Raw genomic sequence first — 23,292 nt, forward strand, 5'->3', positions numbered from 1 at the left:
TAGTTGATGCAAACCGGTAAATAAAAACACGTGAGATCGGTGAGAAGGTAAATTTATCAAGTTCGATTGTGTTGTGTACCGGTGCCTTGATCGGTACTATATTATTTATCTATCGTAAGAAGGTCCTAATGGAATGTCAATCAATGTGAATCGATTAATTGTTGTTCCTTTATTGTTAATTGTATTGATGCACGCTTTTGCGTTGTTGCTTGTGAGCCATCGCCCCGATGCTGAGCTGCCTGAGGATTGCGTTGCTTGTACATTGATGATTTGTGGCAAGGCTGCTTCGTCAGGTGCCGATGAGTTCTTCATGATCTTGCCGATCGTTGATGGGTTGAATAGATGTGAATCGAGAATTGTAATGGAATAGAATGATGATGGTTTTCCGAGGCCTTTTATAGTGAAAAGGTCGGTTATGTAATCCTTTCTTTAAGTTAATTGACCAATAGTAGAAGGGCCCCTCTCCATGGTCCGCCGATGGACACAGCTTATGTTTCTAAGAATTGTAGAAGAAACTAAGACGCACAGAGAACTTTGTCCTTATGAAGGAATTTCGTTTTCCCCCATTGTATCGCATGTGTTTTTACAGTAACCCGATCCCATTCAAAAGGGGCCCGATGCTGTTGTGTACCTTTAAGGGCGGGGTAAGGGTTTTCACTTTCGAAAAATCGATTTTTTTTGTCTTATCTTATTATTTAACATTTCAAGAATATGTCCTTAAAATTTTAATCCGATCTAAGCAATATTCTTGAAGGTATTGTAAAATTAGTCTCGAGGCCTTTCACGCTCTAACTCTAACAGCTATGGGCGGTTGGGATTGCAGTGCAGCTGTCGAGCAGGTATACAGTTTATTCATTGCTATTGTCCTGACCTCATATCCAGTTTTAGAAATATTTCATTTAGTAAAGGCAGGTAACTAAAACCATATAGATATATTTTATATTTGTGTGTATACGATACACTACAATATTTTAAAATAAGAAACGAGCTTCAGTTTGTCGTTAGACGTCCGACCGTACGCTTGTAATTTTATAATTTTTTCAAAAAATTTCCTGTGCAAAAATGCCGAGAGTAAGCAAAGTTTCGAGAGATGACCGACAAAGTGGAAAGACTTATTTGTAAAGATCAAACAAAAAATTTAACCTGAATAAAATAATTAAAGATGAGTCTACCGCAAAAAGTGCTTCATCGAAGAAAATAAAACTAAATACCAGTGCTAGTGTACCAGAAGACGTTAAAAAACATTTTAGAATCATCGATTTTTTGCTTGTTTTCTCAACCATCGCAAGTGTAGTGAAATGTGCTCAGTGTGATGGTTCAGTTGATTTCAAAAGCTGCAAAAAAGAAGGACTTGGCTTCTAAATCCAAGTCAAATGTACAAATTGTGATCCACGCTTTATACCGTCGAGTGAGAAAACTGGTCATCGCTATGAAATCAACACTCGTTTTGCCTTTGTAATGAGTACATTAGGTTTGGGTTTAGCAGGCTGCAATAAATTCTGCGGCCTTATGGACATAGCAAGTAGTTTTCTATCAAAACCATCTTATTTGGATCTCATGAAATCTATTTGCTGCAGCATCAAAACGACTGCTGAAAAATTTCTTGTTTCCGCCGCCGACGAAGAAAACAGCTAACACGGGCAAATTCGGAGTCAGACACTTTGATTGTTTCTGGTGACGGCACGTGGCAGAAGCAAGGCTTCAGCTCTTCCTTTGGCGTCACTTCCTTGATTGGATATTGGTCTGGAAAAGTTATCGATATTTTCGTAAGTAGTTCGCACTGTCAGGCTTGCAAATTATGGGGAATTCAATTAAATACTAATGAATTTAAAGATTGGTACCAAGAACATATTGAAAACGATGAATGCCAAGCCAATCACACTGGACCCTCAGGTAACATGGAAGTTAATGCTGTTATCGAATTGTTCCGCCGATCAGAAAAATATTATGGAGCAAAAATCAGCAACTATATCGGAGACGGTGACAGTAAAACTTACGGCAATTTAGTGAAAGCTAAACCTTATGGTGAAAATTTTACTATAAATAAAAAAGAATGTGTAGGTCACGTGCAAAAAAGAATGGGTAAACATCTATGTGATCTAGTAAATAAAACTGTAGAAAATAAAGTTGTAAAAACCGGAAAAAATGCTGGTAAAACAAGGCAAAGTAAATTACTCGTTAGCAAAGACAAGCTCACTGGAAAAGTCATTGATAATTTAAGTCGATACTACGGAGCAGCAATCAGACATAATTGTGATTCGTTGGAAGGAATTAGAAATGCAATCTGGAATACGTTCTACCACCAGCAGTCAACAGACGATAACCCTCAACACCATAAGTGCATGAGTGGAGAGAACTCGTGGTGTTCATATCAAAAAGCTTTGGCCACAACAGGAGTGGAAAATTTCCAACATGACTACACTCCACTTCCACAAGATGTCATAGAAGCGATCAAACCGATTTATGAAAATTTGAGTAAAGACGAACTTCTAGAAAGGTGTCTTGAAGGCTTTACTCAAAATGCCAACGAAAGTTTGAGCCAGCTGATTTGGAGAATTGCACCGAAAAAATTATCTAGCAGCAGACAAATTGTTGAATTTGCATCTTATGTAGCTGCATGCACTTTCAATGAAGGTGCTGGTGCTCTTCTAACTTTTCTGTCTGACATGGACGTAAGTGTCGGCCCAAGCGCTCATGATTATGCATCATTTACGGACAGCAATTGCATTGATAGGGCCGAGTTCCAAGCTGTGCAGCAGAGCAAAAAAGCCAGAATAAAACAAAGACTTGAGAGAAAAGAGGCTGAAAACATAGACAATGCTGCAGGAAGTGTGCTGCATGGAGCGGGAATCGATGATTCTGTGTAAGTTGGAAAAAAAAATTTTTTTCTTAACTTTTTTGATTCATAAACTTTAAACGCGTTTTTCTCAAAACTACTTTTTCAAAATCCGTGTTCACTGCCATTTAAAAACTATTTGACCGATTTATTTCTAACTTTGTACACATTTTCTTCATTAAAAATACCTCCCCCTTACGTTTAGTAAAATTTTTTTTTTGTTTTACATTAAGGATGTTTTTTACCCACAAAATAGCGGAAATTTTTGTGGAAAATAACGGTTTACACTTTAGATTGGCGCTAAAAATTTTTAAATTAAAAAAAAATAATCAGAGAACGTTGGGGGGGGGGGGGGGAAGATTTGATAATAATTTGACTAAATTTTCATGGTTTTTTATTTTCAGATAATTTCTGGCCGAATTACAGTGAACACCGCAAATTATTTTTTTTTTTCAAGACGATCTGGGGGAAGCTCTGTTACGGGCTAATGCTTCAATATTTCTGCATGAAAAATTTACAGAACATTGTCGAAACTATGCTCAATAATGTATAGAAGGTTTGAATAAAATTGCTTAATCCATATTTGAGAAAAAAAATCGCAAAAAAAGTGTATTTTTTTACGCTGAAACCCTTACCCCTCCCTTAAGGGGGTATTCTACTTTAGTCGCTCGAAAAAATAGGTATTTTTGTCAATTTTTTATTAAAAAACTAAGAAAGATATTCATGTAGGGTTTGTTGTGCCTAATAAATATACTCTTAAAATACATTAAAAAATTTTTTTTATTTATTTTATACGCTCTATATACATTGGAAAGGCCCTTGAACTGAACGTCTAAAAATAGTCTACCCTTTGCTCTGTTGTAAAAATCTGGACATTGGATTATCTGAAATGAAAAACTCGAATAGTTTTATGTTCACAAAGACTACAGCAACCGGTGGTAGCAGATTTTTTCATTTACATGCAAAAATAACAAAATGGCGTTAGTTGAAAAAAATTATCAAAAAAATCTCATTTTTTTTCTCATTTCTTGCCAAAAAAAAAAATAGTTAAAAATGAAATTTTTTTATAAATCTGCTACCACCGGTTGATATATGTGTATAGATTATGTGGTAAAAATTTTAGACGAATCGAATAGCTAGTTTTGGAGATTTTTACAACACGCGGTTTAAAAATGTGATTCCGAGAAAAACGCATTTAAAGTTTTTTTAAATACTTTTTTTACCCGCGCACTGGTAGATTCGAGGGACGAAAAAGTACAGTTAGGATGCTCTGATCGTTTTGAAATTTTCAGAGAGTATTCTTAAATATATTTATTTACGAATAATCGAAAAAAAAATTTGAAAAAAAAAATTACAAAGTAGAATACCCCCTTAATCCCAGTGTTGCGTTATGAGTTCCAATCGCTCTAGAACGTGCTAGAAAATCTTCTATACGATCCATGCCACACGTTGCGTATTAAGCAAAAGACTGTTTATGTCCCTTTGAAAGGCTTAGATTTAATCTCGAAGCGAAAAATGTCTTTATTTTGACAAAAGAAAAATGAAATTATTTTCTGCACAATTTATGAGATTAAAAGGTAACAAAAATAGCACAAAACATCATAAATTAAAGAAAAATAAGCTATATCTTCCACTTTTGTTCAATTGTTAATCCTATGGACGTTTCAAAAATGTAAAGCATAAGAAATCCATCCGTCAGCTATCAGTCATCGTACCGATTGACGTACTTTCATGATGATTACTGGAACGATTTTGATGTTCGCAATGTTCTCTTGTCACCACAACCGATTCACCTTTCTCACAAGACGATGATTCTCTAGCGGCCTCACGTCGCGGCATTTTGTACTAGACAATTCATCGAAACTTGCTGTTCGATACATGTATTAAATATGTGTGTGTATGTAAGTCCTCTGACTTCTGAAAAAGCAAACTTCGAAATAAAAGGAAGATTATGGAGACTAAAGTTAAAAATATAAAGGAACGGGGGAAAGTGATCATAAGCCATGAGTTAAAATAACGTATTTTCCTTTATAAATGACGTCTCGTTCGACTTGATTTATTAAAAAACGCTCGCGATCGTAATAGACAAAATAATGAAGAAAGGTTGCGCTCCACGGTCGCTACACTAACTGGAGCTTCCTCACTTGAATTTCGGGACGCCTCGGCACGATCCGGCTTATCCGACGACAATCTTTCTAGTCCAGTCAAATTAGGTAGGAATCCTGGAATTCTAGATATTGAGCTATAAACTCGTATAAACTTGTATTTTGACATTCTAAAAGTTGTCTCAAAACCTACATATGGTAGGGTGTACGCTAATATTAACTCAAAGGTCAAAAAAATCGATTTATTTCACATTTTTTGCAGATATTTCGTTTCCTATGAGTTTTTCGCTATTTGTGTTTCGTATCAATATTGTAGAGGATTAAATTACCTACAACTTTTGTTATTAAAATTTTTTTATACATTAAATCGTTTTCGGGATAGATAGCGGAGAGCGCGCTGTTAGAGCATCATTTAAGGTCAACCGGTAGTCCCGGTCAAAAACACACCATATATAGTTTATTAATTATTTTTGAACAGGACTACCGGGAATACTCCTATGCTCGCTCACCTTTTCATCATCTCTTCATAAAAGAGAACATACGTAGCTTTGACTTCGTAATTTGGTATGTAATTTTATTAAATAAGTAAAAAAACTGTAAATAGCTGTAAATATATTCTTAAACAACCATTCAAATCTTGTTAATCATCTATGATGAAAAAGTCATTCCTATTCCTAATCCTAACTCGTATTTCAAATTAGAAAATTTATTTTTTTTTTGAACGTCGAAGCTATTTTTTTTCTATTTATTAAAAGGTTTGATACCATTAATTATTAGAAAAGCTCCCAAAATAGTAAACAATAAATAATTTATTGAAATAAATTGTTTCAAAAATTATCGATGTTTCGGTTGGTAAATGAAAATAGCATTAATCGATAACGAAGAAAAACAAACGAAATTGCATTTTTTTATATTAGTAATTATTAACTATCAATTAAGGTTATATTACCTATGGTACAGAGAATACACACGTATTTCTAGTATTTAATTAAGCATTTTTATTACGATCCTTGACTTGTCCACTTGTACATCCATGGATTTATTTACCATTTTGAAATAAATATTACTTTTTATAAATTAAAAAAAACATTAATACAATTGCTAATGATGCAGTATTGTTAACAATTGTCAATGAAAAAAATGACGTTAGAAACCTGACATCAGTAGAAACACTATAGGAGGGACGCGCCATGTAGATTGCTGGGGGACAGGAGCTCGTGTAGTCACGTGATTGCGCGCGAAATATTCAAACATTGAAATAATTATGAAATAATGAATGGCATCAAATTCAGAAAAAAATGAATTATATTTAATGATAATTAAAAATTTATATTAAAATAAAATAGGTTACACAAAAAAATTATTATAAATTCAATAAGAAAGACTCAATTAAGTTTGATTTGATAAAAGACAATAGGTCTGTAAACAAACGATAAGTTATAGGTTAGGTTTGTACATTTATACTTGTAATTATTAAATGAGTAAATTAAACTTACACTCATAGAAAACTACTAAAAAAAAAAAAAAAAAACAATTAAACATAAATATCACAATAAAAACTATAAGTATTCTAAACTTAAACTAACCACAGCCGCTAATACATACTAAAGATAAACATGGCTGCGATTTGATCGAAAGCTGTCCCCCCAAATTTTCAATCCAGCAATATGTATAGCGCGTCCCTCCTAAAGAGTCTCTAGACATCAGCGAACATAACGACTCTTAGCGGCTTATTTCCGAAAATAATCTTTCCTTTTATTTTCATTCGTATTTGCTAGTTATTTTCCTTTGTCGATCGCCCTCCTGGTATCTGGTTCCGTGCTTTCAGTATTAGTAACACATGTTGTAACAGATTGTCAAGACTAGTTATTCAGATTAAAAAATATCGTTAAATAGAAAAACGCTTAGAATTTCCACGCGACTCAAGTAAAACTTCTTAAGATTTGTATGTGTTACGAATTTTGATATTGAATTATTAGATAATAGGTTTTTTTTCCTTCTTTACAGATTAGTACAATACTTGAAAACTAAAATTATAAAAACTATCTATTGTGGGGTTCAGAGAGAGAGAGAAATATATAACTGATGATGATAATAATATAGTTTATTAAATTATATGCGATGTTCAGCAGTATTAACAAAAGGTTTACAAAAAAGTGGCGTGCTTACAAAAATACAGAATTCAAAGGAGTTATGAATATAAGACGGACTGACTGACAAATAAACTGATAAACTAACTGATAAAATACGCAAACGAATATAACAGACTGAAATTATAATTATTAAACTAAGAACTAAGGACGAATACTGACAGATATGCAGACTGATACAGATTAAGAACTGATAGACTAAGGAACTGCTTTCTTACTTTCTTTCACATATTTATATCATAAATGAGTAACAAATCATTTGGAGAGGGAAGGAGATTTGGAATACTATCGATTAATAACAGAAGGATCCTCCCTTCCATAGTGAACCGATGGGTACATCTCTTGTTTTTAATAAAAATCGTAGTGAAATCATGCATAACGGAACTTCATTTTTTTTTAACAGCAGAATATCGTTTCCCCCCATTGTCCGAGCTGAGTAACCTTTCACTAAGGTCGATAGCGTATTCAAACAGGAAATAAAATAAAGAAGAAACTACATATTAATTTTATCGCCTAAACTATGTATATACACGTTAAATGTTTATTTCATATATACATACATTTACGTATTTTTACAAGTTATTTGAATAAAAGAACGAAGTTTCTTTTATTTATTTCGAAAAAAACGAATTGTCAGAAGAAAAAAAGAGAATAATAATTAAACATGTAAACTATTATAATTTTGTACAGTCACATTCGCTAGGCATTATTTTTGTTACAAAGTTGACAATTAAATTTAGAAATATCGCGCCAGAGTTTTATTCTGCATCCGGTGAATGATCAACTGGTACAAAAGTACGTTTATTAAAATTGGTAGTTGTTTACAAATCGAGATCACAACAGTAATTAATACTTCAATGATTTGTTTAATTCAGATTCTTATTCCGATGTCCAATAAAAAGTCGATGGTCGTTGAATGTTGAGATAAGCGATGTCGTATACCACGATCAATACCGACTAAAGTCTCACCGCGAGGTGGTTTCTGTAATTCCTGATCCACAGCCAAAGATTCTACATTGACATTTAATTTTCGCAAAAATCCATTTTATTATTTATATTTAAAAAAAGAATATTATACGTAGATCATATGTGTTCGAAGTAAAACCTTAAAAAAATAAGTTTCGAGAGATTCAGCCGAATGCACAGTATCAAGAGTAATATAATTGTAGAAATTATTTATTATAATATTGTTACCATATATATCAAAGAGCACCGATACTATCTTGTTATGGGGGTAGCTAATAGAAACGATCAATATCCAAATTGTATCAATTAAGATAGAATGCTGAATGCGATAACAATTGATAGAAATAAATTTATATATATAGTTCTCGACACTTATAATAATCACCCAGTTTTTCTTATCTATGGATAACATATTAGACCCTATGGAAAAATTTTTTATAAAAATCTTCAATTAAAATAAGAGATTAATACCATCTTTAAGTGACAATCCAACGTCAAAGACTGCAAACGGAAAAAGAAAGAAACTAAGTAATTTTCTTATAATTTACCTAAATAATAGTCTTTATTATCAAAAAAATTATCTCGTGAATAGTAATTCATGTTTACCTATCTACCACAGATTTAACAATCCTATCGATAATTACAATTAAAAAAGATACGTTTAAAATAACGATCTCGCCACAAATAACATTACTTTCATTTAAATTGACATAAGTATTATCTTTAGTTTTGTGTTTTTCATTCTTTCTGTTAAAAAGCTAATATTAGATTTGTAGTCAACTATTTCAAAAAAATTCATATACTAATTTTCCAAAATATTAAACTATATTGTCATTTTTTGGAAACATATTATAAATTTGGGACTACTGTACGCTGTCTAAATTGCTAGTTTTCTTCGAGAGTGTACCGTGGTCAAAATGGTAATAGTTTACGATAAAAAATTGCTATAAGACGGTGTAAAATTTAGAATAATTCAATTAGCATGTTATTATAAAACAAACATTTTCACGGTGACTAGGATTTTTCCTATTGTATTGTTTGCAAATTGATAATATTAAGCGTGTACATTGTACGCAAGTGGGATTATCTCTATATAAATGCAGAGACCGACTAACTAATATTACTCAATCATAATTTGGAGTTGAACTAAGTTACTTAGAAAAAGTTCAATAAAGAGGACATTTTTAATATTTAGTTTATTATAATCTTTTTTAATAACTAACAAACATACTTAATTCTTCATAAGATAAAAAGTTAATAAAAGTTTTTCTTTAATAGTTTAAAATCGAAAAACTTGTCGTCATATTTTATTATATTCATTGTGATAAAAGTTGTTGAGATAAATAGGTAAGTTTTTTATTTTTTACTATTCTATACTATTCCCAACTGTGAAATTCACAAAAGATCAAATTTTCTAAATAAGTGTAACACCTGTAAATAAGGTAAAAGGACAAACGAACTAAATTTCCAATTTCAATTTATGTTTCGAACAAAACTAAAAGTTGGATAAGAATTTATTGTGATGTTATATTGAATGAAACACTGAAAAGTCCATAGAATATGAGACTAGCTTCAGTCATTAGAAATATTCATTGGCATGTTTATTTTTAAACGTTATTTCAAAAAACTTTTAATTCTATAAAATAATTACTTTATTAGAATAAATATACTTATTTTAATTTTGTTTGTTACTATAGAAAAATTATTAAAAAAAAATAAATAAAAACTGAATTTTCCATTTATTTAAAAACGAACAACTTTGAAGCATAATTAAAAATAAAAGCATCTATTTCAATCACTTATAAATAATTACTTATCTTTAAGATTTGTCTGTCTTCGATAAATACTATAAAGTGAATTTTTTTTTATTTTATTTGTATTTAATATTTTTTTTTATTATAAAAGAATTCAAAAAATGGCATCATTAAGCGGACAAACGTATCAAGAGGAACTATTTCCGGTGGTAGAAGAGCCGAATTATTATAATCAACGAGGAGAAATTGCTACATTTTATTCTGGAAGGAAAATATTTATAACAGGAGGCTTAGGATTTATAGGACGGCTTATAATAGAAAAACTTTTAAGGTAATGGTATATTGCTCACCTAGGGAGGTAAAGTAAGAAATGTCTCAGAGTACATGTAATTGTTGGCCGAGGCTTCGCGTTGTTGACGTTCGCCTCGGCCAACAATTACATATACTCTGAGACATTTCTTACTTTACCTCCCTAGGTGAGAAATATACTATTTCGTTCTTAATTAAATCAGTACATTCAATATAAGCTTATAATCATAAATTTCAAATAAATTTAAATAAAATGTACAATCGGAGAGTTCTTGTTAGTAGTTTTATTCTCCTTGAGATTCATATTGTGTGAAATAAATAACAAAAAATATTGTTCAAGTTTAAAGTCTATTAATTAATTTTAACTTTCGAAGCAATGTAAGCTTTCTAAATAAGGAAAATAGCATAGAGTTTATGTCATGCAAAAAGATAACTATTTTTTTTACATATTTATTTGCTAGAAAATATATTTAATTCAGCAGACAATATCCATCTAATAGTACCTGTATTTAAAGATAACGATGATTATTCTTTATTTTTCTCTTTTTCTACTTCTCTCTTTACTTCTATATTTAAACTTCGGCACAATAATGTTTTCTTTTATAAAAAAAATTTTTTTTTCCACTAAAAACTTGTACTGTAAATGCCATTGCTACCATTTACAGATGTTGTCCAGAAATAACAACGATTTATTTGCTGGTAAGAGCAAAGAAACAGAAGGATCCGCAAACTCGATTTAAAGAGTATTTCAATGATGTTGTGAGTAAATTTAAACAATATGTATTTATTATTATCGGAATAAACGATGTTACCAGTATTACAATTTATATTTAAATCTTTAGATTTTTGATAGATTGAAGAGAGAGCAAAAATATGTTGAAAAGAAAATTATTCTGATTGAAGGAGACACAAGTCTATTAAATTTACGATTGTCAGAGAAGGACCGCGATCGCATTAAAGATACCGATTTAATTTTTCATAGTGCAGCATCCGTACGTTTTCTGGACAATATTCGTCTTATAGTTAATACAAATATTAGAGGAACAAGGGATCTTCTCTTGCTTGCACAAGAGATGACAAGCTTAAAGGTATTTTTTTCCTAGTAAAATCATCCGTATAAAAATGCGTATGTTTAAGCACAATTCCCGACTATATCAGTTTATTTATATATAGACATAAGTTTAATTTTAAAAATAAATTGTTTTAATTTTATATTAATTATTGGAAAATTTTATCTAATGATTTCCAACACTCTTGGTTAAGATACTGAACAACTATATTTCAGATATAATAATATGCATTACATAAAAGAACAAAAGAAAAACTAAGAGTAAGAAACGCTACGTCCACGCATTTCGGTTGACGTCCTATAACTAACAACGCACGCATTTCGAGACGCACAGCACACAAAGGAAACAACGGAAGAACAATGTAGCGTCCACGAGTGCACCGTCACGACGCCACGCGACACTCTCAATACTACATTAGCCTAAATATTCTTCCAATACTCCCACTTATTTAGACTAATACACCGATCCCGTGTCGTAATTTTTCAAATTGTTGCTTACTCAAGGGCTTCGTAAAAACATCTGCAAGCTGCCGTGTGGTATCGACATAATTTACAATAATATCGCCTCGTTCGAAGACTTCTCGCACAAAATGATAACGAACGTCTATGTGTTTTGTTCGTTTATGATACTCAGGATTACTTGCCAGTTTAATCGCTGATTGGTTATCTACATTCATAGGTATCGCTTCACATTTTAAACCAATATCTAAACAAAATTGCTTTAACCACAAAGCCTCCTGAGTACCCTTCGCAAGTGCAATATACTCCGCTTCAGTTGTTGACAATGCTACCACACGCTGCCTCTGACTAGACCATGAAACTGCCCCATTATTTAATACAAATAAAAAACCTGTCGTTGATTTACGAGTAGTTACACATCCTGCATAATCTGCATCCGTATACCCGTTTAGAATGCCATTACTCCCACTTGTTCCGTACACAATTCCATGATCTAGCGTTCCTTTCAAATATCTGAAAAATCTTTTCGCAGCTTGCCAGTGTTCCCGCCCATAATTCGTTAAAAACTGACTTAATTTATTCACCGCAAATTCAATATCCGGCCTACAGACCCTTGCTGCAAACAATAATGAACCTACAGCTTCCCGATATGGTACATCACACATTTTTACATTTTCTTGTGATGACAAATGCAAACCAGGCTCAAACGGTGTACCAACTGGTTTTGCATCCTCCATTCGAAATCTTACAAGCATTCTTTTGATGTACTGTTCCTGCTTTATTTTAATAGTACGATTTTTGCGGTAGCGCTCAATTTCCATACCGATAAATTGTTTTCCGTTTCCAATAGTGATTTCAAAATTTTCTTTTAATTTATCTAAAACCATTTTAACCGCTTCTTTTGATTTTGACAACACTAACCCGTCATCTACATATAAAGCTAAAATAACGTCTGCATCATTCACCTTCCCTAAAAATACACAATTATCACTTTCAGAATGATGGAAACCAAAACTCTTTAGAAAATTTGTAAATTTAGAATTCCAACACCGTGGTGACTGCTTAAGCCCATACAAACTCTTATTTAATTTACAAACTGCTCGTGGTTGAAGTTTATCGACAAAACCTTGTGGCTGCTCCATGAAAATAAGCTCTTTCAACTCACCGTGAAGGAAAGCAGTTTTAATATCAAATTGTGCTAACTCCAAATCATCTCTCGCCGCGATCGCCAATAATATTCTAATAGACTCATATCTAACCACCGGCGCGAAAGTTTCAGAAAAATCAATTCCTTCTCGTTGAGTGAAGCCTTTTGCCACAAACCTAGCCTTATAACGCTGCACATTACCGTTCGAGTCCAGTTTCTTAGTAAAAACCCACTTACAAGCTACAGTCTTTTTATTTTCTGGTAATCTTTCTAGTGTCCATGTTTTATTTTTACGAAGCGCACTCATCTCTTCATTCATCGCACATTTCCATTGCACTGCTTCTACACTAGACACCGCACTTTCATACGTTTGGGGCACTACATCCGCTATGGAGGCATAACCAAACTCACTATAGCGGTCTGGCACACGTAATGTTCTTCTATCGCGCAATTGTCTACCGGTTTGTTGCACTTCATCCTGTTGACGGTTACTTACACTTGGAGATGCTTCGTCATTATCTTCACCTGATGATTCAGCCGACTCAAAATCTTCTTCGTCCTCTTCAAGTGATTCATTATAATTTCCAAAATCCAAGTTTACAGAAAAACGTTTACAGGACTCTTCATCAAAATTTTCTGCAGCTTCTTCATTAAAGGTGACATCACAGGCTATATGTATTTTCCGTGATTTCTTGTCCCATAGTCTATAATTAGTAGAATCGCCTTCGTAGCCAACCAAAACCAACCGAAGACTTTTACTATCCAACTTCCTCCTACTCTCCTTGGGAATGTTCTTGTAGGCGATGCTTCCGAAAATTCGCATATGCTGTACTTCCGGTTTTCGTCCAGTCCATTTTTCATATGCAGTCATTTCATCCAACTGTTTTGTAACAGTCCTGTTAAGAATGTACGCTGCTGTTTTTACCGCTTCCGCCCACAAATATTTTGGTAAGCCTTTTGAAATTAACATGGACCTTGCACTTTCTACAAGAGTTCGCATTTCCCTCTCGGATCGTCCATTCTGTTGAGGAACGTACGGCGCAGACTTTTCGTGGATGATTCCCCTCGATTGTAGAAAATCTCGAAATTCTTTCGAAATATATTCTCTCCCATTATCCGAACGTAGAATTTTTATCTTGTTACCTGTCTGCCTGTGGACAAGAGCTTCAAATTCCTTAAATTTATTTAGAACCTCCGATTTGTTCCGTAGGAAATAAATTGTTCGAAAACCTGTACAATCATCCTTAAACAGTAGAAAATACCGCGAACCACCTGCAGACTCCACATTTATTGGGCCACACACATCCGAATGCATCATCTCGTCCGGTTTATCTGCCTTGACCCGCCTACTTGAGAAATGAGGTTTTCGTGCCTGTTTCCCCAGCGTACAAGCCTCACAGAAAAACTGTGATCCATTTTTAATTTTCATACCATTTACAGCTTTCATTTCATCAGTTTTCTTGATGGCGTTCACATTGATATGGCCTAATCGCTCGTGCCATAATTTTAACGAGCTTTCTTGTATTAAATAACATTCCATAGACTTCTTCGTTTTAAATAGCATTCTAAATAATTGTCCATGGCGCTCTCCCACTGAAGATAAAGCACCGCTACTATTTCGAACTTCGCACCGCTTTCCGATAACATGAAATGAGAACCCTCTTTCAGTAATCGCTCCCACTGAAAACAAATTCTGTTCCAAATCCGGAACAAAAAGAACATTTGAAAGTTGGCGGCTCTCCTCTTTACCGTCCACACACGCGACGATATCTATTGTCCCCATACCCGCCACGGATAAAGTTTCGCCTCCTGCCACTTTCACATATCTTATCTTATCGGCCGGTCCCAATTCTCGAAATATTTCTTTATGTGGCGACATATGCATCGACGCCCCCGAGTCTGCTATCCATATCGATTGTTTTTCATTTGTTGCTTCCAAAGAAAACGCCGCGACATTATATGTTTCTTCAAGATTAGACGGCTTATCCGATTTCTTTTTATTTTCTTTATCAGCAATTCTTTTCTTACATTCACGATACCAGTGTCCCTTTTCATGGCAATAATTACACGAAAATTTTTGTTTCATTTCATCCACTCTGGCTTTACTTTTCTTTTTCCCAGCTTGATTACTAGAAACTGCCTTATCGTTAGACCTCCCGGGCTGCAAATTCATATTTCTCACCTTTAACGCTAACGACGATTCTTCCGCTTCGACCGATGTGAGCCGCTTATCTTCTCGGATTATTCTTGCGATTAATTTATCTTTCTTCCTCTCTCCTGCAGTTGTACTCTCCCATGCCATTCTAAATGTAGAAAACTTCGACGGTAAACTATCTAGGAGTCTCGACATAACCGCGCTATCGGAAGGCTTATCTCCGGCATTTTCTAATTTCCTACAAATGCTTTCGAATTTTTCAATACTCGATGCTACCGACTCACCATCAGAAATTCGAAATTTGTAGAATGCTTGCCAGTTGCTCTGCTTCAGATCTTCACTGGTATCCCCGTACAGCGTATTTAGTTTTTCCCAAATTTCCTTCGGCGTGTCACAGTTTATCAAATTTCCATGTAAGGACGTTTCCACCGAGCTAAGGAGAATAACCGACGTTTTAGCACGAAGCGTTTTCCAATTTTTCCATTCCTTTGACGTTTTACTTTCTGGCTCTGTGTCCGTTCCTTTGACAAAATTCGTTAAATCTTCTGCTTCAAGCAAGAACGATACACTGTATTTCCATAAAGCAAAATTTTTCCCATCGAATTTTGTAAGACTATATTTCTCCCTATCTGCCATTTTGTTCTATATTACAATAAAACACAGCCGAGAAAACACACTACGGAACACTACAGAATATTCTTTTACAAGTAACGCGCACGTATCATAACCCAGAAAATAACACTTTAAGCGCAGTGGAAGCGTGCTGGGCCCATAACCTATTGGAAAAATTCTATCTAATGATTTCCAACACTCTTGGTTAAGATACTGAACAACTATATTTCAGATATAATAATATGCATTACATAAAAGAACAAAAGAAAAAACTAAGAGTAAGAAACGCTACGTCCACGCATTTCGGTTGACGTCCTATAACTAACAACGCACGCATTTCGAGACGCACAGCACACAAAGGAAACAACGGAAGAACAATGTAGCGTCCACGAGTGCACCGTCACGACGCCACGCGACACTCTCAATACTACATTAGCCTAAATATTCTTCCAATATTAATTTTGTTTTTTTAGGCCTTTGTTTATGTTTCAACGGCTTACTCGCACTGTGTATACAATAAAATCGAAGAAAAACTCTATGAGCCTCCTATGAAGACAGAAGATATAATTAGATTGACAGAGATTCTAACCGAAGACCAATTAGATTTTATCACCCCAAAGTAATAAAACATGAAACCTATTTCATTCCTTTAAAAATAAGTCGATAAGCATATTCGTTTGTTTTACAGGCTATTGGGTAAGTGGCCTAACAGTTACGCATTTTCAAAGGCAATCTGTGAAGATACAGTACGACAATATGCTAATGGAATACCAACTTGCATTGTTCGGCCATCCGTGGTTGTATCAACAGAAAAGGAACCAATAGCTGGCTGGATAAACAATTTGTATGGAATTACAGGTGGTGTTTTTGGTTGTTCGAAAGGTATTTTACATACAATGTATTGTGATAAAGACCTAATTTGCGATATAATTCCTGCCGATTATGTTGTCAACAACATTATTGCTATGGGACGTTGCACAAAAACGGTAATTTGTATCTCCTTTTTCAGTTTATTACTAAAATAAACTTTTGGTAAATCTCTTAAAATATCATTTACATTAAATAAGTTAGAACTTTTTTTGTAGATCTATATCACAGATTGTTAACTTTTCCAGCAGAGATAACAAATACTTACCTGTTGACAATGAGATTCCAGTTTATAATTCTGTTTCCTCCGTTCAAAGACCAGTTACTTTGGATACTATGATGAATAATATATTCTTAGAGGGATTTCAAATCCCATCGAAAAAAGTGCTTTGGTACGCCTCACTATGGTATATCAAGAACTATTATTTCTATATCTTTATGACAATCTTTTTGCGCTGGATACCAGCAATAATAGTGGACTCTTTTTTATATCTAAGAGGAAAAAAGCCAATGTAATTTATTATGATATTTAGGTTAACAAGCTATTTATTATCCGTCGATGAAATAGAACATAAATAAATAATTGGCATTTTTTTCAGACTGCTTAATGTCTACAGAAAAATAGAGAAGTTTAAACATGTAATAAGTTTCTTTTCCATGAATGAATGGGAATTTACAAACGATAATGTCTTGAAGTTATGGGACAAATTATCTATTGTTGATAAAAGTAACTTCTTTTTTAATGTTGCTGATATTGATTGGAAGTGGTTTTCTATTACTTACATCAGGGGATTGCGAGTATTTTTAATTAAAGACCCAATGGATACGGTTGAAGAATCGAGACCTTTTTATAGAAGGTAGATGTTTTATTATCTTTTTTTTTATAACAAATAATACCTTTATCCTATTTAAAATTATTTAACCTTTTTAATGTTTATCGTTTCAGGTTGAAAATTGCTCATTATACATTGAAGTGGTTTATTTATATTTTGATTCTTTGGATTTTATATTCTTTATTATATTTTATTTTTACTTACATGTTTTATTTTTGACAATCTGTGAAAAACGACAACAAAATAATCTGTTAATAATTATTAGCAGATAGAATAGGATAATGGTTTTTTTAGAATATAAGTAATTTTCCCTATAGGTTTGAAATATTTTTGCCATTAGATTCATTGACTTTATTATTCAATGAGAAGATTTCTACACGTTAAAACTATTAGCAATTATATAGAAGTTGGGTTCTTTTTTTATAGTTCAAATAATATCTGATGATTGTTAGTGGAATGATAAAATGTTTTATGTTTACTTAGAAAGATTAAAAACGTTGAAAAAATGTAACTAAAAAAATAAATATTTATTCATCAGTCCTCTCTTATGAAGAATACAATAACTACAAATAGTTCCTCATAAGAAGAAATTCCTTAACTCCTAATATTTATATAACCAATTACCTCTTAGGCACTACGCGCCACTATAATGACTTTCGCAGATGCCATCTTTTAAAATATATCATACTCCTAATTGTAATATTATTTATTAAAATAAATTTTTAAAGTTAGAGTATATGTGATATATTTTAAAGAAAAATTATAATTCAATCATTAAATACTTTATTTTAATATACTCGCGTAGAGAACGAAATTGTCTGTTGAACCCTTCCGTACAGAGAAACAGTTTCGCGCAGAATTCAGCAGTGCTTAAAAAATTAAAATAATGCGAATAATATGTAATTACGAATGCTGCATCGATAATATGTTTATATATTTAATAGAAAATCTTTACATGTACAATTCATTAAAAATAGTATAAATGGACCGTTTATTTTAAATGTGATTTAAGTCCATTTTAAAAAAAGAGATATCACATAATTTATGCTTAATTTATTGTAAACTTTTTATGTGGATAACTAGTTAATATTTAACTTCTTAAAAAGTGCCCATGTTTTGTACAATTTAAAATTGATCGGTATGTTAGGCCCGACGTGAACTATACCTGCTTAGATGTATTATCTTGATCCCTTGGAAAACCTATCTAAGGGCTAGTAGATAAAACCTACACTTGCGCTGCATACTAATTTAAGGAACATCCGTTTCTACTTTTTCACGCCGAACATAAAATTTGGAATTTTAAACAATCCCCCACTGCACCGTGAGAACACCAATAAGAATCCCTTAACTTATGAAAAAACGCCCTTCTTCTAGAACCTTCCTTGTTCCGATTTCCCTTAAAAGGGGCTCCTTCGACATCCGAAACTCTCTTCTATCCTGGCCGTTACGCTTTTAAGTCATTTTGTATCCGAACGTAAATCTGTTGTAAATAAAAGTTATTCTTTCCAAAACTTGGAAATCCTTGTTTTTAATACAATCACAAGAATTCAATAGGCCGAATTCTTACGTTATCCGGAAATCAACGCGAATTTAACTTCACGTGAACATTTCCGCGTAACAGTGGGAACTATGCATAAAGAAACTTAATCTAGCACATCGGAATGCTACCCTTTTTTTTATGGTATATATCGGATATGTTTACATAGGAATCTGAAATTCTTCAAAGGGTCCCAACACTGCACACAGGGTTTTTATTGCACCAATATATTCCGATAATCCTTAGGTTTGTTTAGGGTTTTATGGTCTCTCTAATCTTTTCTTTTAGTCTCTGAATAGAGTTTTCCTTTCCATAAAATAAGATATAAAGAAAAGGACTGAATACTAGTTTTTCGTCTACATCTGCTACACTTAAAACTCTCCTACATATATACTTTCGAGAAATTGTTAAGAGAGTTAATATGTTTACGAACTCATTAAAAGTTGCTTAAATAGACGAGAATAATAACAACGAGTAAGACTTTTACCAAGAGAAGAGAAGAAGAACGGTATCGAACAAAGTGTTGTTTGTATTTCACTTATCTTATTCTAAATTAATAAATAATCTAATATTACCTCTTGAATAAATACAACTTATTATTTTCTACTTAAAAAAGTACAATATATTTCTGCATATTCTGCAGATTTGGCAGCAATTAACAGCAAAACACAATTTGATAATATTCATTCAACTATAATGAAAATATAAGTAATTGTAATTTAAATGATTTTATTTTAATTTTTGGCGTTATATATTGTAACTATATTGCTTTAATTAAAAAAAAATGTTATCAGATATCGTTAAATTAGAAAATATTCCTAATAGCGATGGTACTTTAGACGAATGATATAAAAATAATAATTTATGGAAACCAATAGGAACATATTTCAATGTAATATAAAATGCAAAAAAAAAGAATTAAGCTTATTTTTACCTAATTTTTATCTTGTCTAATTCAAAGACACTTAATCTTTTCTATTTATTAAATTCGCCATAAAATCATTGAAATCGTTACTGCTAGAGAATCTTTCTGACATTCCAGAAAAGGGAACACAACTGCAGTATCTTGGAACACTTTTAATTTTATATTTTTTAATGTATCTATACCAGCGAAATTGTCGACAGATACTTCATTTGTTGAATAAACTATTTATTGTAGCCCGCTTTTTTTATAGACATTCAGATACGTCTTAACAAAATAATCACTTATGCAATTTTTTTTGCTATTTAAATGCATATAGTATGCATAAAAACGCATACCTTTATTGCCAATGCACTAATACATAAAATATATATAAAGATGAGAGAAAAGATGAGAGATAAATAGTACGTGTGCGTGTTTATGCCGGAATATTTCTGGGAGTATCGATAGGCGTCGGAAAATGACCTTATTGTGTGCGTTCGGCAATCAAATGTGGATGGGATGTAAATGTGAACGTTAATTAATTAAAAAGATCGCGTTTCATCGTGTTTGAAATATTTCACCACCTTATAATATTGCTTTGTGCATTATGAAAGTGCTGAAGTCTCTTGAATATTCTCGGTCCAGAAGTATTGAAAGATCTAGTCTTAGTGAGTGAAAACCTATGATGAGAGATGATAGGTAAATATGTTCAATGAAGGCAGCCAGCGGGTGCCTTTATGATTCTGTGCCATTAGGAATGTGTTACAAGTTTATTATGTTATACTATAGATACTTACTTATAATTATTATTTCTTAATATCTATAAACAAATAAATACTTTTTATCATGATAAGTCTTACATATATCTTTTTCAAAATTTCCGATGAATGATGACTTTAATTTCTTTTTTCTTGTCTTAGAAATCTTTTAAAATGACATAAAAAAATATACTCTTATCTAATGTAAATCATTTAGAAATACTTACATCATATTTTTAATAAAAAATCAAACTTTTAATATTACAGTAAAATAGAGAGAAGAATTTTTAATAATAAAAATTATTTATACGCAAGAAATATAAATTTAAATTTTATTTAATATTTTTTAAAAAGTGTTTTTAATTAGTAATACTTGGTAAATTCATAGACAATTATAAATATTGCTTTCATAGGCAAATTCAACAAAAAAGAAAAAAGTAGGTTATTACGGTGATGCGGAAGCAGGATCCAGGTTATCTATGAGATCTTCAAATTATAAAAATAATTACTTATTTTTAAGAAACCCAAAGACTAAACAGAGTAGAATAAGTCTCAAATAATGTTTTTAAAAGTAAATATAAAAATATTTATTAAGAATGAATGGATTTACCAGCACGATTATATTTATTTGGAATATTCATTTATGCAATTTGCTTTTGCAACTCAAATTCAATTACGTATCATCTATTGTAATTATACTTTTATTCAAAAAATATCTTTTCTAAGGTTTCTGATAACCTATGACTTTACTTTTTTTTCTAGAAACATCATGTTTCTAATTGATAGATAGAATAAATGATTCGATGCACTTTATACTTTTAAAACCAAAGTTGCAAGGTAGATATAATTTTTTACGGTCTTTCAAATCTGTTAAAACGACGTAAAATAAAAGTTATTTCTATTTATTATAGTTATTTTTAAAATACTTAAAAAACATTTTTAAACAAGATCAAAAGGTATAAATATTAAGATAGAGTAGGAATGTGTTACTTTAAAAAGCATTTAATAGCAGTTAATATTTTAGATAAAATTTTATTTAATATTCTTTGTAAAGCATTATATTTTTTGTAAAGCATTTTCTTGTAAAGCATTATTTAATTATCTTCATCAAATAATAATGCTTGATAATTGTATTGATAATAGTTAGTACTGCCTTCATAAGCTCCCTTAAGAAAAAAAAAAAAGGATGTTTGCACTTATGTGCCAATGTAAGTATATAATTGTGGGGTGTGTTGAAAATCGAAGAGGTTGTGTGTGTAAATCTGTGTGAGTCCAAGGGTCCGAGAGGTTGTGTGTGTTAGTCGGTGTGGGTCCAAAGGTCCGGGTGCGTTTGGAACATGCGGGGTGGGGGAGAAACCTTATAAGGAGAGGACGGTCACGCATCAGAGGTTTGTTGTTGTGGTTTTTCCGAGAGAGTAGCGTGGAGAGAACCGAGTGACGAGAGCGAGTGAGAATAGTGAGTAGATAGTGGCGAGTGAGTAGTGATTCTGTGAGGTCTGAGTGAGTGCGAAAAGTTGCGAAGTGTTATTGTAATTGTTATTGTAAGGGTAATTGTAATTGTAATAAGCAATAATTTGTGAGAATAAAGAGTATCTTTTATATCTCAAGTAGTGTCGGCAACACGGGGGAATTAGATATCCTTAGCTGGATACAGAACAATTGATTTCCCTACATAATTATTAAGTATAATCTAATTAAAATAACTTTTATTTAAGCGTCGTTAAACTATTTTTATATATTAAAAAAATTCATGTGTAAGGGTGTACAAAAACATGTACCTGTAAATAAATATTCCTAATTTAACTTCTGTGCTTTAATCTTATATATACAAGGATTATAATATAGTTTTTATTTGTGAGAAACGGTAAATAGTATTTGCCACTTAGTTTCTACGTAAAGAAAATAACTGATGTTTTTAGATATGTTGTATCGTGATAAATAAATCTACGCTTACTGTGTGCATTAACAAATACACATACTAACGCACGTATAAACTTACACATGGACTATAACAAGTATTAGGCAGTTCAGTATAGATATAAATATATTCAATAATCTATACTCAATATACGACGCCTTTTCTCTCGCTTCAACTCGGCAATATTCAGGCGCACATAAGTACACATATTAACAATTCTTAGTGGAAAAGAGTGGAGTGATTATAAGGGACTGCATTAAGAGAGTACTGTGATATTAGGAAACGCTGTATCCTGCCTTCTATCTCATTCTCTCGCAGTCTAAAGCCTATAGATGTATTTATGTTTTTCTTTTTTTGCATTTCCGTTTCATCGAATATCAAATCACTCTAATTCTAAAAAATATTATACTTTTAAAATATATTAATTCATTCAATACTAATATAAATATATTATAAGGCATTTGCTAGGCTTGTTTTGAAAACATTAAATATTTGTTTTTTTTTTTACAAAAGTGATTTTTAATTTATGTTAGGAATAACGTTTCTATTAGCTCTATATTTGTAGATACAATTTTTTTAATACTAAAATTTGCAACGACCTAAAGTGGTAAAATAATTTTCTACTTAGCTAGTTTTTAGCAGAAGTTTAAATGACGTTAAGAATATAAATTACTTTCGCATATCTAATGTACCTACACGTAAGCAATTCTTGGACTTTAGTACTCTTCGACAGTATTGGATTAGCATTGAACGTCAACATGTGATCACAGTTTGAAAGGAGAAGTGAGACCTCCCTTCCACTACATCCGGCCTATACTATTATTACGTAACACTCGTGCAGGTGACTACCTTTGAAACCACACATGAGAATCCTTATCATATTAAAATAATGCGAACACATTATTAATGCCGA

At 32.2% G+C, this 23,292-nt stretch overlaps 1 protein-coding gene across 1 annotated transcript; it reads left to right on the forward strand.

The window, feature by feature from the left end:
• The first annotated feature begins 9,232 nt into the window (after positions 1 to 9,232).
• On the forward strand, positions 9,233 to 18,254 carry LOC107073257 (fatty acyl-CoA reductase wat). Its single transcript, XM_089171948.1, is given in 10 exon segments — positions 9,233 to 9,404; positions 9,963 to 10,142; positions 10,786 to 10,879; positions 10,963 to 11,208; positions 16,036 to 16,181; positions 16,251 to 16,526; positions 16,528 to 16,548; positions 16,648 to 16,941; positions 17,029 to 17,286; positions 17,376 to 18,254. Coding segments are annotated over 9 exon segments (1,611 nt in total). The 5' UTR covers positions 9,233 to 9,404; positions 9,963 to 9,972; the 3' UTR covers positions 17,482 to 18,254.
• The last annotated feature ends 5,038 nt before the right edge of the window (positions 18,255 to 23,292 follow it).

This window comes from Polistes dominula, unplaced genomic scaffold, assembly GCF_049000335.1.
Source record: "Polistes dominula isolate Pdom_NZ unplaced genomic scaffold, Pdom_raw_medaka contig_286, whole genome shotgun sequence".
Classification (NCBI taxonomy): domain Eukaryota; kingdom Metazoa; phylum Arthropoda; class Insecta; order Hymenoptera; family Vespidae; genus Polistes; species Polistes dominula.